Genomic DNA, 17,981 nt, shown 5'->3' on the forward strand with positions numbered 1-17,981 from the left:
GAGTATCAAAAATAAAAATTTTAGGATTTCTATTTCCAAAAATTTTCAAATTTTGCAGTTATAGGGTCATATTTCTGAAATATTTCAAGATAAAGTCAGGGTGCCGATGAACCTTATGATTTTTCACCAATTCAAATCCTTGAATTTTTATAGGTTATTACAAAATATCAATTTTTGTTTTAGTAGGTTTCCTCTTTGCCCTCTAACAGAAAAACTAATACACTTGTGTATAATTGAAACAGTTTTATTTAAAATACTTATTTTACAAGACTTGTACACTCTGTCTGAAAAGTTTGATCGTCCTATAATTTAAATATTTAAATGGGGATAATTTATTTTCTAGAAATGCTAGTAACAAATTGGCGCAGCACGCAATACTAACATATCAAGAAGGTTGTTTCGGCGTCACACTTTTATTCATCGACTTCTTGATATGTTAGTATTGCGTGCTGCGCCAATTAGTTAAATGCGTTTTCTCTCCTAATATTTAAAAGGCCGTAGCTCGCGAACTATTCGTTGAAATTTAAAAATTAAAACACTTTTCCTTTTTAAATCGACCCAGAGGAATATGAAAATCACAATTAAAAATCAAATTTCTAAGTGGCAAAAAAAGTTACTATTCCACATTTTGGAAAGTTTAGACGAAAATAGGTCAAAACCTATACGTTTCCTTATGTCAAAATATGTGTTTTGTAGGGCTTTTTCTGTTCTTTTCAACAAGCTAGGAACTGTTCCTAGCATTTCTAGAAAATAAATTATCCCAATTTAAATTTTTAAATTATAGGACGAACAAACTTTTCAGACAGAGTTTACCTATTTTTTCCTACAATACACCACCAAACCTCTACCGTAATACTAAAAGTATGGAAATTTTATCTTCAGGTGTTATATCCGTGTTAAATTACATCACTTCTAAACTAGAAGCATCCCTCAAACCTTTTCACTTAAAATTATGGTGAAGCAGTGATTGTTAAAAGTTCCCAAAATTGTAAATGGCCCAAAGATGAACAGGCCCATTTGGTTGCTTCCTATGCATTAGATTTTCTCAGTAAAATTTTAATTTTAATTCAGCAATGTGTAAAAAACATGCTAAAATTATTTAAAAGTTTGGATTTATTTAAGAGAATTTAAAAAATTTAATTCTTCACCCCTAATTAGGAGTTTTTCTGAATCAAGTTTTGGTCCTTTCTTTACTTTTCCCATAGATGTTCTTGAAAAGCTACCCCCTCCACAGTTTCTGAAAGAATAAAATTAATATATTTTAGAAAATTTTAAACTTACTATTATTTCAGAAACTTTCATTTATTAATTATGTTTAAAATATATTGGTACCTGCAAGGATCTTTAGGAATTTTGGCAAATGTCCAGGTTCTGGCTTTACAAGTACTACATTCAAAAAACCTTTTGACTGCTTCATGTTTTGCTAAGGAATGGTTTTCTTTAATGCAGAATTCCGATGGTTTGTGAGCAGTATAATGACACTGAAAAATATAACATTTATTTATATATTTATGGTTATTAGATAATCTATTATTTTTGGTAAATATTTCTCTCCTAAGAGTAAAAATTTGTTGTACTTATTTATTATAAAGCTAGTGGTAATTTGCTCAAATTAGATGCATAAAAATTCAAACAAACTGATAAAGTGTCAAAGCTATATGGAGAAACAATCGCTTCCTCAACATTATTATTGGTTGTTAACTAAAAATCGATATCAGGAAAATAACTCAAAATTAGTTTTAGCTAGGAATTTGAAATTTTCAGGATACAGAAAATGAAGGGGGCCACTTGAAAACTGAAATTTCAATGACCTTGAACCATGTCTTCAAAGTTATTTGAGATAAAATGGAGCTCCACCACATCTTAGCAGACAAGTAAGGGAACACCTTGATAGGACATTTCCTTGGCGGTGGATTGGTCAAGGGGGCCCAGTTTTGTGGCCATCTCGCTTCCCTGGATTTTGATTATCCCAATTTTTTTCTTTGGGGACAACTCAAGGACCTCGTGTACAAAACTGAAGTCCGCAATGTCGACGACCTACGCCAAATAATAATTGATGCTTGTGACAATATTCATCACGTGCCCGGAATCTTCGAACAGGTTCAAAAATCTTTAGTACAACGGGCTCATGCCTGTATCAGAGCCCAAGGTTGTAATTTTTAAGTTTCTTAAATTTAATTACTTTTCATACTTGTACCTTAAATGTCAAATTATTAAAAAGGTCCAATTTCCAATAACATCTTTATTTATAACTGCGTTGCCATTTTCAAAGACTTTAATCATTATTAAATTCACTAGTACAGGTAGCCTACTTCTATTTAAATAATGCGCTTTTGATACTAATTTATCTTATCTCATAAAAAACAAATGGGTTATAACTGAAAACCATTGGAATCAATGCAGAATATAGGTCTTCACTTTTGAGGTTGTTTTTGTGTTTTGACGGCCGATTTTTGAGGGCCCATAACTTTGAAAGGAAACACTTTAAGACCCATGTTCATAAGACATTTTCAATTCAGTAGGACCCAATGAATACACTCTGTAATTTATGACAGTCTCCCGTAACACCCTGTAGAAATCAGAGGTCAGTATAAGGACAGCATACAAATAGTTATTCGAAACTACGTTTAGTTTTATACATTATCTAGACGCACCATAAATATTTTGTCCATTGGCATCCTTATAAATTTAAATATTCCTACAAATTTTTTCATACCTGTTTACATGAAACAACAACGCACTTGAGCTCAGTTACTGATAGCATTTTTTCTTCCATAGCTTCTTTTTTCTCAAGCTTCATGAAATAAAGTGCCTGTTGAGCATTCTCCTCCTAAATAAATATTGAAGGATCAAATTTAAGTTATGTAAATGTTTTATTTCTCTATACAAATAATGAAATTATCATTAACTTAATTGGTCCATATTTAAATTTATTTAATGCAACCACTATGGGCTAGTAACTCTTAAAATACAAACATAATTAATATTAAAAGAGAAAGCCAATTTAAAATAAAGATTCAGCTTCTCAGTTGGGTACTTTGCCATAGTGGATTACTCGTCTACGGATTTTATGGTGATATAAATAGGAACCAAGTAAAATGTTCCACTGAAACATTGGCACCCTTACCAAAAAATAAGTTGGCTAAAAACCACTTAGGACAACTTGTATTTCAACTTGGTTTTCAGTTTGTATTTGGGACAAATGCCTACTTAAAAATAACTTAAATCCTCTTTATTAATCAACTTATTTCAAACTAAACCAGAATCAACATTTACATTTAACTACTTAAAACCAACTTAAATCCTACTAGGGAAACATCTAAAAACCAACTTAAAAATATTATGTAATTTCCTGACTACTAAAAACCAACTAATTATAAACTTAGCAAAAGCAGCATTTTCCTACCAACTGAATAACAACTTATTACCCCTTTAATAGAAACTTGAAATATGCTGACAACTTGAGCCTCCTTAATACCAACTCAATATCAACTAATAATGTGTATACAAACTAAATACAAACTGAAATCCAACTTATTTTTTGGTAAGTGCACTTTCAAACAACCCTAAAATTAACCATCTAGTTGATTTACCTCTTCAACTTCATTTTGATGATTTGATCTCTTGTTGATAATCGTTTGCAATTCATCTGCACTAAAACGTTTAGCCAACAACAATCTTTTCTCATTTGGCTTCTCATCACCTAAAAATGTACCTTATTTTAGTTTTACAAAATTATTTAAAAGAAGCCACAGCATTTACATTACCCTTACCAAAAAATAAGTTGGCTAAAAACCACTTACGACAACTTGTATTTCAACTTGGTTTTCAGTTTGTATTTGGGACAAATGACTACTTAAAAATAACTTAAATCGTCTTTATTAATCAACTTATTACCAACTAAACCAGAATAAACATTTACATTTAACTACTTAAAAGCAACTTAAATCCTACTAGGGAAACATCTAAAAACCAACTTAAAAATATGTAATTTCCTGACTACTAAAAACCAACTAATTATAAACTTAGCAAAAGCAGTATTTTCCTACCAACTGAATAACAACTTATTACCCCTTTAACAGTAACTTGAAATATGCTGACAACTTGAGCCTACTTAATACCAACTCAATATCAACTAATAATGTGTATACAAACTAAATACAAACTGAAATCCAACTTATTTTTGGTAAGGGTAATGTTCAAAGATGTTAGTGGCCAAAGGAGTAGAACTGATGCAGTAGTTTTGTTTGAGAGGCAAGAATGTATTCATATATACTTAAGGAGAATGAAAAATTGACCATGTTGTCAGTTTTAAGCATAGCTCTCTGTCCCCCTCCCCTCCTCATGCTTAAACCATAACCTACCATCTCAACATATTCATCCTCCTCAAGTATAAATAATACATTCTTGGTGTAGGTGTATAAAGAAATTGCTACACATAGTCGTAGCAAGTGGTATTAGACCACAGGAGAGACAAAAATTTATTTTATTATTTCTCATCTTCCACCCCTTACCAAAAATAAGTTGGATTTCAGTTTGTATTTAGTTTGTATACACATTATTAGTTGATATTAACTTGGTATTAAGTAAGCTCAAGTTGTCAGCATATTTCAAGTTACTAGTTGAAGGGGTAATAAGTTGTTATTCAGTTGGTAGGGTAGGGAAATACTTCTTTTGCTAAGTTTGTAATTAGTTGGTTTTCAGTAGTCAGGAAGTTACATATTATTTTTAAGTTGGTTTTAAGTAGTTAAATGTAATTGTTGATTCTGGTTTAGTTGGAAATAAGTTGTTAAATAAAGACGATTTAAATTATTTTTTAGTAAGCATTTGTATCAAATACAAACTGAAAACCAAGTTGAAATACAAGTTGTCGTAAGTGGTTTTTAGCAAACTTATTTTTTGGGTAAGGGACCCCTTACCCAAAAAATAAGTTGGATTTCAGTTTGTATTTAGTTTGTATACACATTATTAGTTGATATTGAGTTGGTATTAAGTAGGCTCAAGTTGTCAGCATATTTCAAGTTACTATTAAAGGGGTAATAAGTTGTTATTCAGTTGGTAGGAAAATACTGCTTTTGCTAAGTTTATAATTAGTTGGTTTTTAGTAGTCAGGAAATTACATAATATTTTTAAGTTGCTTTTAAGTAGTTAAATGTAAATGTTGATTCTGGTTTAGTTGGAAATAAGTTGATTAATAAAGAGGATTTAAGTTATTTTTAAGTAAGCATTTGTCCCAAATACAAACTGAAAACTAAGTTGAAATACAAGTTGTCCTAAGTGGTTTTTAGCCAACTTATTTTTTGGTAAGGGACATAACTTATGGTTCTAAGGATTGTCTTATATAATGAATAGTAGTAAATTTTCCGACTTGCCTGTATGCTTGTAGTAAAAATGTTCATTAAAAGTTATTAAATTACATTAATTGCTTATTAAAAAATTTGGCAAACCGAAAAATTCAACTTCAGAAATGGTTTGAAATCAAGTACCTCAGGAAATAGTCACCATGAATCCATGATGTGAAATAGCAATAAACCCACTTTGGTTTTAAGTTAATTAAATCAACAACACATTACATGTGCGAACTGTCCCTAACTAAACCGATTATTTTTTTACTGAAATATTATCTTATATTCTAGGCTTGAATGAAATAAAGCAGAATGACATTGAAATTTCAAAACATAAAAATGCGGTCATTTAAATGAATTACTCATTTAAAACACAGCTTGAAATAGGGGTTGTTATGACTAGCTGTTATGTGCAAATTGGGATTGTTGTATAGTTTCTACTAAATCTCTTGTTATTCCTGAAATCACTTCAAACACAAAAGAAGACAATTTAAAATTCCACTGTATCAAATGACTACTACAAGGACAGTTAAATTTTTGTTATCATTAAAACATTCAACAAGTTACATCAATGTAATAAAATTATACGTTAAACTTATACAAGCATTAATTAATTTCTTGAGTAATGCATTTTTAATAGACCTGTTTAGAAATGGTTATACGTCACATCCATAAACAAGAAAAAAATAATACTAAAATCACAGCCTTTCCATAATCATATTTCTTGTCACAAACAAAATGAATATAACCACAACATGGTAGTAGTTTCGCATTAATAATTGATTAAAAAATACTGCTTACTCTTTAAACTGAGGCTTTTGTTTAAATTTTCACTAATTTTTCTTTTGAATTCATCAGTTTTCTGATAATGTTTTTTTGAGACAACATTTGGACTTTTAGCAACAATTGGACTTTTGAGTTTGGATATTGCAAACTTTTTAGCATATTCTGTGTTTCTTAAAACTTGTGAACTGAAGCTGAAACCTATCTCATCTCCAGTTTTAAGTCCACGGCCAATACACGGTGGTTTTGATATGATAGGAAGAATAGCTTCTTGAGATTTATTCAAAACATTGATATTTCCTTGACGAGTTAGTTGTGATTTGTGCATTTTTATTAGATCAGCTGCAGTTACATGTTTAATTTCCCCACTGATTTCTACAAAAGAAAATAGTAAATAACCATTATGGCAATACGTAATACAAACCAAATATGAAACCAATGACATTGTATAGCTATAGACATAAATCATTAACATATTGCTACAGACTTAGAAACTGGTAAAAGATTTAATTTTAAAATAACAAACTAAATAGCTTCAAATCCAGTTTCAGATTGAAAGCTCACAAGAATTCAATTACGAAATTCAAGAACTTTTAAAAATTTTTAATGACTATAAGTTAATACCAAGAATGTATTTATTTATACTTCAGTAGAATGACTATGTTGAGATGATTTTTAGCGTATCTTATTGGTTCTCTAAAATCGATTATCTTTCAACGTGATTTAAGCACTCTGGTAAAGTTTTCCTTTCCCCTTTTTCGAACTAAGGCCATATTCCACTATGATTCCCTCGGATTGTCTTGACATAGTTATTCTTCTTGAGTATAAATAAATACATTCTTGTTAATAAAAAATGTCCAAGTGAAAATCAGCATGGCAGGGGGATGGAAATCCAAATCTTATTCCATTGAATGACCCACCACCATTAGTTCGTATTATATTCACATACTTTCATAGTGAAAGCCTACATTTGGGTCAAAGTGTAAGCCCTTTCAGTATAGTCACAGAAAATAGTTTTTTTAATCTGGGTATATAATTTTGGTAATTAATAAAGAAACGTATGTACAGTTAAAAATTAACCGAAGCGAAAAAATAATTTAAAAGTAATATAAAGCAGTGTTTTTTAAAAATCCTGTTCAAACAAAAAATTGTGTTTTTTTTTAAAACAGGTTTTTTCCCAACCCTGAACTCCTGGGTATACTTACTTTTCTTCACATTTCCAACTTTAGAAACATGCTTTATCAGGTTTCTTGATCCAGATGTTGGTTTCCCTAGCATATCCACCCTGGAAAATCAATTTTTCTTTTATTGAAATAAATGACTATTGCTTTTCAAATTTAGTTACTAGGCCTATACATATAAAAATGGAACTAAAAATAATATAAATATCACTGAAGCTTGATAAATAGTTGATTCGCAACATTAATTTTTAAATTTAATTGTGAATTTAAACAGTTTTTAACACCTCAAATAAAGTTATTTTCTTTAACCATGTGCTAATATTCTTGGCATAGTAATTATCCAATTATCAAAAAAGATCTTGTTAAACCCACTCAGTTAAGAAATAAGATGTTTAATAACATAATTTAAAGTGTCTGTGATGAAAACAGGAGAAGCTTCAATAACAAAGGGTTTTATATTTTCAATATTGAATTGGATAGTAACAAAAAAATTAAATATGTACATAAATTCAGAAGAGCCAGCGAGAGTTTTTACTGCTTTATTTTCTTGCTTCGATAAATGATTAGCAGCTAATGTATCTGAAATTTCAAGTTTAACTTTCTTTTGAAGTTTCAGAGAGTCCAGAGTAATGGTATCTTTTGACTTCCTCTTATTTATTGACTCTCCTCTAGAAGTAAAAATACAAGATGGAAAAAATTAGTAAATCCAATAGTTTTATGCCAGAATTAACAGGTGGGAAAACAAAAAATTCTGTATCATCAAAAATCTTAAAGGGGATTTGTAGACTTAAACCCAGAAGGGAGGAAGAACAATTAAATGTTCTCTAAAATAGTAAAATTCACTATAGAGCAGCTTGGAGGAAAATTTGAATACCGCAACGTTTATGGATATGAAATTTTCTGAGTGCTCATATTTCCAATGGAATATGAATTTATCACTAATGAAAACCGCAATAAAACAGTTTTTTTGTTTTTTTTTTGACTTCCAGAACCAGTCTTGCTCTGTACAAAAAAACCAATGACAATGAAGGAAATTGCCCATCTAATAATTTGGTCAAGAAAAAGCATTAATAAGCCTTAATTCATGACGAAAAGATAACTAATAATTGATGTTACCCAATATTTTAATTTATCCAATTTTGATTTTTGAGTTTGCAGTTACCAATACCAATTATTTAACTTTTGACGAGCCATTACATAGCATTTTGGACCCGTGGGGTATACAGTAATCTATACTTGAAAAGCCAAAGGTCAAGGGTCAAGGTTAGCGCCACATCTGCCTTATTTTGGAGAAAATCACCTGGAAAATAATGGAAAAAAAAATGGTATTGGGGTATATAAAATTCGTGATTTAGCTGCATAAGGATTGATTAGTAAAATTGGGATATAAGTATAACCAGAGGTTCATAATAAACCCCTTTGGGGAAGTATTCCACTTCTCATTGAACCCATGTTATTTTGATGATAGATCATTCTGTGACAGTTCAAAAGCCACGGGCGCTTTCCATTGGTTCTTAATATTATGACGTATTGGAAGAAAAAAAGTAGTACCGGAGGTTGTCACCGGGTGGCTTTGGGGCTTTAAAAATAAAATGGCGTCTTTATATCAAGCTGGAGGCCACAATTATATATTTATTTACTGTTTATCCTTATAAATTATATTTAAAAGTTTAAGTAATTTTTACGTTAAAGGTTGTTTAACTAAATAAGTTAAATAATAAATATGAAACAAGGACAGGGATCTTTGAAACTTGAGTATGCAGTCTTGAGGATAAATTATGTAATTTTTAGCTTTGCCTGCAGGTATTATATTACAAATTTTACCTGATTTTCATTAAAAAATGCGATAAATTTATTGTCTAGGAAATAAATGTTATTGTTGAACACTGTTTCGAAAAATTTCCATCAACTGAAGGAAAATAAATTAAGAATACTGCGCAACCTGAGACAAAGTCTTATTTAGAAACAAACAAACCTGTTTGTTTTCTATCCAGAATAATTACAATAATAATCTAATAGTGGATATATATTTAAAAACATAAATAAAAATAAAATAAGTATTATACATTACATGAAGTCAATTACTAAACACTTAAGTATTCTTCAAATATTTTCCAAAAGTCACGTACCTTTCCCTCAGGTAGCGATTAGTTAGTGTTATTTTGTTGGAAAATGTTGAACACATAAATGGTAAGCTAATTGTATAAAATTGTGAAAGCTTTAAATGATGTTTTTCTATAAAATATTCTATTAACGCTATGAAAATTTGTCATTATAGACGCAACTTGTAAACAGAAATAGATATTATCACGGTCATACTGAAGTTCTAGCCAATTAAAAATAAATAGGAAATAATTTTAAAGTGTACATGATTTAAGATTATTTTACTTTCAATTTATATTAAATAAATGGATAAACCAATAAATTTAAGGCTTATCTCTTTATCACAGTTCTTCTAGTAGTTTGTACAAATGTTTCTTATCCTAAGTTTTAAATACATTATTCACCTCATAATTAATATAATTTTCTCGGATGCATTTTCAATCCTGGATGTTACGTATTCACATTAGAAATCTTGAATTATTCACTTACTTATGATTCTTTGTAGAATTCCTATAAATTGTATTTCATGATATGGTGAAGTTTTTAGAAAACACCCCCAAATTATTTCCCCAACATTTTTAAATACATTTTCCATTCACACTCTTTCCTTTTTTAAAAGATATTAAATATTTAATTTACTAAAATATTTAATAACTTATTAAAAAGTATATTTTTCATAAATTATATTTAATGGCCAAAAGATAAATGAATAATTAAAATTATGGAAATAAATACTTTGTGGGAACAGTGAAGATTTGTCCACCATAAATAAAATTTCCTTTGAGAACTTTGTTTTTCAGAAAATTTGGCTCTACACCAGAATATCTATAACAGATAAAAAATTAAAAACAATCATGCAATAAAATTAAAAGGTACATTCAATGTACAACCAAAATACTAACGAAGCTTGCAATTCTGTTCTTCTGCTACTTGTTTTCTTATACTGACTTTGGACGTGATATACACAAAACTCACAAACAGATAAATTTACAATGGCTCCGCATGTATTACCATCTCTTTTTGATACTTTGCACCTGCCATAGTCTTTCGATGTTCCAAGCAGTAGTAATTTTTGGGGATTGTTAATTGTAATTGCTACTTCACTTTTATTTTTCTAGAACATAAAATTGCTTAATGTCAGCAAAAAGGTAGAAATAATGTTAATTTGTTATATTACGTAAATCAGGTTTACAATTACAACTACAGTCTCCTCAAAAAGTTAAATTTTACCCGGCATATAAAAAAAGAAATGCAAACCTGATTTCGATTTTCAAGTGATGTTGGATTTAAAATAGCAATCACAGATCCTACTGTTGTTTTCCATAGAGATGTGTACACATCACCAAATAGAAAAAACTTCACATACGTCTGACAGTCTTTAAGGTCATTAAGTGACCATATTGAGTAGGACTTTCCTTTTTGGGACTGCCTACTTTCAGACTTTTGTACGACTACAGCAAAGGTAACCCAAGGCTCTTCATCGCAGTCCTTTTTTTGAAAATGGTTTTTAAGACCCAATAGTCTTACAATTTTTTTCCCAGACATTTTATCTTCAATGACCTCAACAGACAGCTTTGGATTTCTAAAATTAAAAGAAAGTTGATGGTAAACAAATCGACAGTAAAAAATCAAAAAAGTGTTAGAATAACTAATGTTAAACGATTTTGGAACTGTCCAATCCATCTAAAAGTTGCATTACGATAATTTTTCCAAACCAATACGGCTCCATTAAGTTAGCCCCCAGAAGCATGCAATTTTCAAATTAGTTAGGACACCTTATTGCACCCATCATGCACCATAGTGCACCACCTAAAATATTTTATGCACCATCAGGGCAAGGTGGGAAATTCAAAAATCAAAGGGGGGGGGCTAATTTAACGACAGCCCCCTGATATTCGATATCGATAACAATAACATACTTAATCGATTGCACCAACGGTGCACTAAAGTGCACCAAAATATTCTATTGCACCCTCATTAAAAGGTGGGAAATTTAAAAAACAAATATGTGCCATAATATTCGATATTCATGAAAACACATCTAAATGATTGCACCATTGATGCACTACCATGCACCACAGAGATTTCTCATTGCACCATACCCCTTTAGGAGCTATAATTGAACTTGCTATTTGCCGGGGGGCTAAGTTAACAACAGCCCCCCCCCACTTTTGATTGCACCCTCAATGCACTACTATGGCCCGCAGTTAGTTTTCATAGCACCACACTCCTTTTGGAGATATGTCGTATTTCAATATCAAGCGTTCTGGGCATCCAATATTAAAATAATAACGTGGGGGCTAGGTTAACGACAGCCCCCCACCTCTGATATTGATAAAACTACTACCCCCAATAGATTACACCCTCAATGCACCACAGTTAGTTTTAATTGCACTGCACTTTTTTTAGAGATATGGTGTATATTCAGTATCAAGCGTTCGGGACGCTCAATATAAAATATTAACGTTGGGGATAGGTTACCGACTGCCACAAGTAATAATCTTATTTCAAAAATGACTTCTCAACTGTAAGATAGTCGACATTTTTAGCAGCTTGTAAAACAGGCGTAAACGCGAATGTCTACCGTTTTCCCTAACGTTAGAACAGGAAAATTGAACACGAAAGGGATTACGGTTGTCTTATTAGCTGCTGAAACTGCGTAGTAGAAAGATGAGTCTTAACTATTACGCAGTTTCAGCAGCTAATAAGACAACCGTAATCCCTATCGTCTAAAATATCTACACCATATCTCCAAAAGGAGTGCAGTGCAATGAAAACTACCCGCGGTTCATAGTAGTGCATTGAGGGTGCAATCTATTGCTGTAGTTGTTTTATCAGATTGGGGGGGGGCTGTCGTTAAGATTGCCCCTACGTTATTATTTTAATATTGGACGCCCCAAAAGCTTGATATTGAAAAAGGAGCGCGGTGCAATGAAAACTAACTACGGTACATAGTAGTGCATTGAGGGTGCAATTGATTATTGGAAAAACCACCAACGGTCAAAATATTGCAAATAAACCACGTCAAAGGTATGAAAGTCCGTTATTTAATGGGAATAAACGCGGTACTTCAGCACATATGCCTTCGAGGCGAAAAGAAAACTAACAATTAAAAGGTTTTAAGAAAATGAAAAATCTTAAACAGAGCGTGCGCGAGGACCACTCGACAACACGTGTACAAAAACGTGAGTAAAAACAAAGAGGAAAACGCGTATAAAATAAAAGCTATTGAAATGGAGAAAAGGGGGGGGTTATAAACGGAAACTAAAAACATACAAATATGTATTGTAGAGAACGTTGTTAAAATGTCGAGTTACTTGATTCTTGTAGCTGTGGCTCCTTATACAAAGTAAATGTTCTCTAAAGCGATCACCCAGACCACGACCGGTTTCGCCGATGTAAAGCTTATTACAGACTGTGCAAGACAAAGCGTAAATCAAGTTGGACGTCGTACAAGAAAAAGAACCCTTGATGGAATATTTCGACTTTGAGGTGACAACATTCAAGTCGGAACTAACGTGAGCGCAGGTACTACAACGCGGGCGATTGCATTTCGAGGTCCCAGAATGTTTCACGACTGATTCGTCGTTAGGTAGCGAACTTGACACCGGGAGAGATCTTATATTCTGGTCCCGTCGATAGCAAAATCTAGGTGGGTCTGGGAATATATCTCGAGTTTCCGGGTCGAGCTGAAGGATCTTGAAGTTGTCACGAGGTACCTTCTCTACCTTTTGTAGTTGCGGATGAAATGTAATCACAACGGTGGAGGAACCTGTCAAGTCAGATTTCTTTTTCTTTTCCAGTGCTTGATTTCTTGGCAACGAGAAACCCTATGGAGCGCCGACATTAAGACTCTCCGAATTTGGTCTTGAAATCAGCGTCAGAGGAGCAAATACGTCGTAAGCGCAGAAACTGCGAATACCGTATTGAACGAGTCGTGTATTGCGGGTGAGAAGAAGACGGTAATAGGTATAAACGGCTGTCCGTAGGCTTGACGTAAACACTGGTCGAAACACCATTATCCGACACAGAAATCGTCATATCCCAGAAATGAATGGATTCGTCAGAAACACTCGCTGTGTATTCAAGCGCGGGATGCATTGCGCCAAACGCGTCGAGAAACGAGTCAAGATCCTGGCGAGTGTATGAGAAGAATTGCGCAACATCATCAATAAATCGTCCGTGAAAATCGGTAATGGGACCCGCGTAACTTAAGTAGAAACGTTCTTCCGCCCAACCGACGAAAAGGTTAGCGTAACTTGGACCCATTTTCGTACCCATCGCCACGCCGTTCACTTGTTTATAAAATTTTCCGTTGAAAGAAAACGCATAGTTAAAACAAGTTCGGCTAACCGAACCAAAGTATCAGTAGGTGGATAAAGATCATGGCGATGGCTCAGATAATGTTGAAGTGCTTTTAAACCATCATTGTGGAGGATAGCTGTGTAGAGATTTAATGTCTTAAGTCATGAGCCAGCGATCAGGTCCTTCGAATGGGAAAGACGAGAACTTCCCAAGTGCGTCATTGGTGTCTTTAATGTAACTGGGTAACTTAGTGACTAATGGCTGCATTACTTCGTCTAACAGTGTGTCAGAATTTATAGCCCGGTGTACCTAGTAACAGAGACCATACCACCGGAGGCCTATCATCATAGTGCCCTACGCCAGCGTCCACCTAGCCCGGACCGGTGACCAATCCAGCATGGGTAGTAGTACCCTACTACTGATGGTCGCACCTTAGACGCAAGCCACTAAACCCAGCAGAAGGTGCAGCAATTGGTGGACCAATCCCCACTTCGCACACAGCAGTGGGATTAAGAGTGGATGCTGTAACAACTCCAGCCGACACCCTACCTACATAGGTAAAGAGTCAAACCCTTGGGAGAGAGCTCCTAAAGGGGAACGACGAGCACACAGCAGTCCAAGTAACCCGGCACAGCCGGCACCGGAGATCTCGTTGTGACTCCAGAAGTCTGGGAAAGAGGCCCGCCGCCCCACAGCAGGCTACCCAATCCGCTGAGGCGGCCAGTTTGCACGGACCCTCTCCGTTAGCCTGAGACGAAGCCCAGTATCCAACCCAAAAATGACTGAAGTCGGAGGTGGAGATAGGACCATTTGATCAGAGCTAACATCTCCCAGTGCGCCACCACCCTTACGGGTTACAAGAGCCGGACCCCGACTCCCCGGTAAAGCCACCAGTTATTGCACACCCTAACCCATTTAGGGCCTGTGGGACAAGAACAAGCGGAAACGATAGGTCACCGTGGGTTTTGATTAGGCGCGTTTTAATGATCAAAATTTTTTTAAAAGCTTGGAAAGAGCAAATTCAGTTATATCTCCTAAAGGGGTATGGTGTAATGAAAAATCTCTGTGGTGCATGGTAGTGCATCGATGGTGCAATCGTTTAGATGCGTTTTTAACAATACCTAATATTACAGCACATTTTTGTTTTTTTAAATTTCCCACCTTTTAATGAGGGTGCAATAAAATGTTTTGGTGGTGCAATCGATTAGGTATGTTATTATTATCGATATCGAATACGGGGGGGCTGTCGTTAACTTGGCCCCCACTTCGATTTTTGAATTTCCCGCCTTGCACACAATATTTTTGGTGGTTCACTACTAACTAATTTGAAAATTGTATGCTTCTGGGGGGCTAACTTAATGGAGCCATTAAAGGAACTTCGGGCTGAACTTATGCTAAAAGCAAAATATTTTTGGGAAGACTGTTAGACCAAAATATTTTTGACGAAAGTCGAAAGACTGTCAGACAATATTTAAGCTGCACCCCAAAACGTTCTGTTTGGCCTTAGTCTCGTCTCGGTCTCACAATAATTTCCCCCAAAAACACGAGCTCAACTGGGGCTCATAAGTTTTTTTTAATAAATACAAGAGCTAGTCTCAGGATAATATTCTTTTATTACTAGGGTGTTTTTTTTTTCTTTTACCTAAATAAGAGAGTTCATCTTGGGCTCATAAGTTTTTTTGCTAAATACGAGAGCGTCTCGGGTTCATAAGTTTTTTTTCTTTAATACAAGACCTTGTCTTGGGTGTAACGGGGAGCTATGTCGGTAAGCCTCGGTGGGTTTGGTAAATCTCATTATTATTATTATTATTATAATTATTATTGAGTGGGGTGGCAAGCCAAGCACTTCCCCAAACTGGGTGACTTAAATAAGTACTATTGCTGACACAAGCTTAAAATCTGCCTGGCCGTGATTGATCTGAGTGGGACATTGGTGGATTCTGCTGGTGCATCATCACCTTGATCGCTTGCAGGGAGAGTTGGCTTCGGAAGGGGTGGGTGCCCGGGGAGGTCCTTTGGAGGGTTCTGGTGGTGTATCGTCGGACTGTTTTCCAGGGTTATCGACTCCTGGGGTCGCCTCTGATTGTTCGGGGGTTGGATCTCTGGTTCGTGAGATTTCGGCTCAGTGACGTGGAAGAGTGGTTCTGGGGTGCGTTGACTGTGCCGGGTCGTTATGGGTGGACCCGGTTGTTGGTTGGTCAAAAGGTAGGTCCTCGGCGTGATGTTTATTATGTTACCCCGGGGCCAGTTCGGGAACAGTTGCGGTCGGTTCCTCAGGTTGCAGCATATTTGCGAGATCATCCTAGCCAGGGCCGGGTGTTGAGTTCGGATAACTTTACTTTTTCATCTCGACAGGTTGGTGGCCAATAATATCAATCCTTCCATTCCTGGGGCTTTATATTCTTTGGTCGGGAAGCCTCGGTGGATTTGTTTATTCTCATAGATGGCGCCACCAGTTTTACGGCGGGTAACATATCTTGAGTTCACGGGTCAGCAGCGGAATTTTTGGGACGATAAAAGGGACGTGTCAAGGAAGCCGGCGGTCATTGTGAACCTGGAAGCAGACTAATGAGATACCTCTTTGACCTACAGGAGATCAGTTTTTTTCATTTTCGAACTCAGATGTTTTTCTTTCCTATACACTATCAAATCTAACCAATCCAATTGCAATTCGGTTAGTCCTAGCTACATGCTCTGGGAGTAGGAGCAGCCCGCGGGTGAAGCAGTACAGCACGATACAAAAGTCAAACGAAACAGCCGGGCGACTAGGCCTGGTATTCTCTTCACTACAACCATCTTCGAAAATTCTAGAAGGTAGTTTACTTTGGACCAATTAGAAAACGACTGGGTTTAAATCACATAATCCGAAATGGCCAATTGCGTAAATTCCGTATTAACCCAGTAGGCCAGAGCTCTCTTCAAGGGCAACACAGCCAATGGTGATCACGAGCTGTTCGCGCTTCAGTTATGTCTCAAACAGCACGTAAAAAAAGTTGGTTGTGTCAGTGAGAAAGAAAGCATTACGGTTATGGCACTAATTGCTCTGCGCCGCAGGGCTTCCCAGTGGCCAAATGAAACAATCGTGCAAAAATTAACATAACCGTCTCTTAAAAATTAGAAGGTTTCATATCAGACTCATTACAAAAATATGGCCTTAGCTCGGACTTGCAGTAATACACTATTATATTGGACTCCGCTCAGGCTCACAGCAATTTACTATATTTTAATGGTCTCCTCTCGAGCTCACAAAAAATATGTTACATTAAAATGGTCTCATCTTGGGCTCAAATTAAATGACCATGATGTTTTGGTCTCTTCTCACGCTCGTATAATTCTAATAATAAAGCCTGGGCTCAGTCTCAAATCAAGCTCGGGCTTTTAGTGTGAAACGAAAGACTGTCAGACAGCAATATTTTAGACGAAAGACCATAAGACAAAAATATATTTCACGAAAGAAACAACATTTTTGACAAAAGACTGTCAGACAACAATATTATAGACGAGAGACTGCAGGACAACAATATTTTTGACAAGACTATCAGACAATATTTTGGATGACTTGTCAGACAACAATATTTTTGACAAGACTATCAGACAATATTTTGGATGACTTGTCAGACAACAATATTTTTGACAAGACTATCAGACAATATTTTGGATGACTTGTCAGACAACAACATTTTTGACGAATGACTGTCAGACAACAACATTTTTGACGAATGACTGTCAGACAACAACATTTTTGACGAATGACTGTCAGACAACAACATTTTTGACGAATGACTGTCAGACAACAACATTTTTGACGAATGACTGTCAGACAACAACATTTTTGACGAATGACTGTCAGACAACAACATTTTAGACGAATGACTGTCAGACAACAACATTTTAGACGAATGACTGTCAGACAACAACATTTTTGACGAATGACTGTCAGACAACAACATTTTTAACGAATGACTGTCAGACAACAACATTTTTAACGAATGACTGTCAGACAACAACATTTTTAACGAATGACTGTCAGACAACAACATTTTTAACGAATGACTGTCAGACAACAACATTTTTGACGAATGACTGTCAGACAACAACATTTTTGACGAATGACTGTCAGACAACAACATTTTTGACGAATGACTGTCAGACAACAACATTTTTAACGAATGACTGTCAGACAACAACATTTTTAACGAATGACTGTCAGACAACAACATTTTTGACGAATGACTGTCAGACAACATTTTTAACGAATGACTGT

The 17,981-nt window shown here is 34.6% G+C and overlaps 1 protein-coding gene across 1 annotated transcript in view; it reads right to left on the reverse strand.

Annotated features, from left to right (window-relative positions):
• Positions 1–692: 692 nt before the first annotated feature.
• Positions 693–17,981, reverse strand: part of Mcm10 (minichromosome maintenance 10 homolog) — a 37,442-nt gene continuing 20,153 nt past the window's right edge. The window contains exons 5-14 of the mRNA XM_090180370.1: positions 10,670–10,994; positions 10,315–10,526; positions 10,148–10,237; positions 7,813–7,977; positions 7,334–7,413; positions 6,147–6,503; positions 3,594–3,703; positions 2,717–2,830; positions 1,333–1,481; positions 693–1,237 (exon numbers count right to left, since the gene is read on the reverse strand). Coding sequence (XP_090036496.1) covers positions 1,114–1,237; positions 1,333–1,481; positions 2,717–2,830; positions 3,594–3,703; positions 6,147–6,503; positions 7,334–7,413; positions 7,813–7,977; positions 10,148–10,237; positions 10,315–10,526; positions 10,670–10,994 — 1,726 coding nt within the window. The 3' untranslated portion in view covers positions 693–1,113. The remainder of the gene's footprint in view (positions 1,238–1,332; positions 1,482–2,716; positions 2,831–3,593; positions 3,704–6,146; positions 6,504–7,333; positions 7,414–7,812; positions 7,978–10,147; positions 10,238–10,314; positions 10,527–10,669; positions 10,995–17,981) is intronic.

The sequence above is a fragment of the Leiobunum rupestre genome, chromosome 1 (assembly GCF_980474605.1).
Source record: "Leiobunum rupestre chromosome 1, qqLeiRupe1.1.hap1, whole genome shotgun sequence".
Taxonomy (NCBI): domain Eukaryota; kingdom Metazoa; phylum Arthropoda; class Arachnida; order Opiliones; family Sclerosomatidae; genus Leiobunum; species Leiobunum rupestre.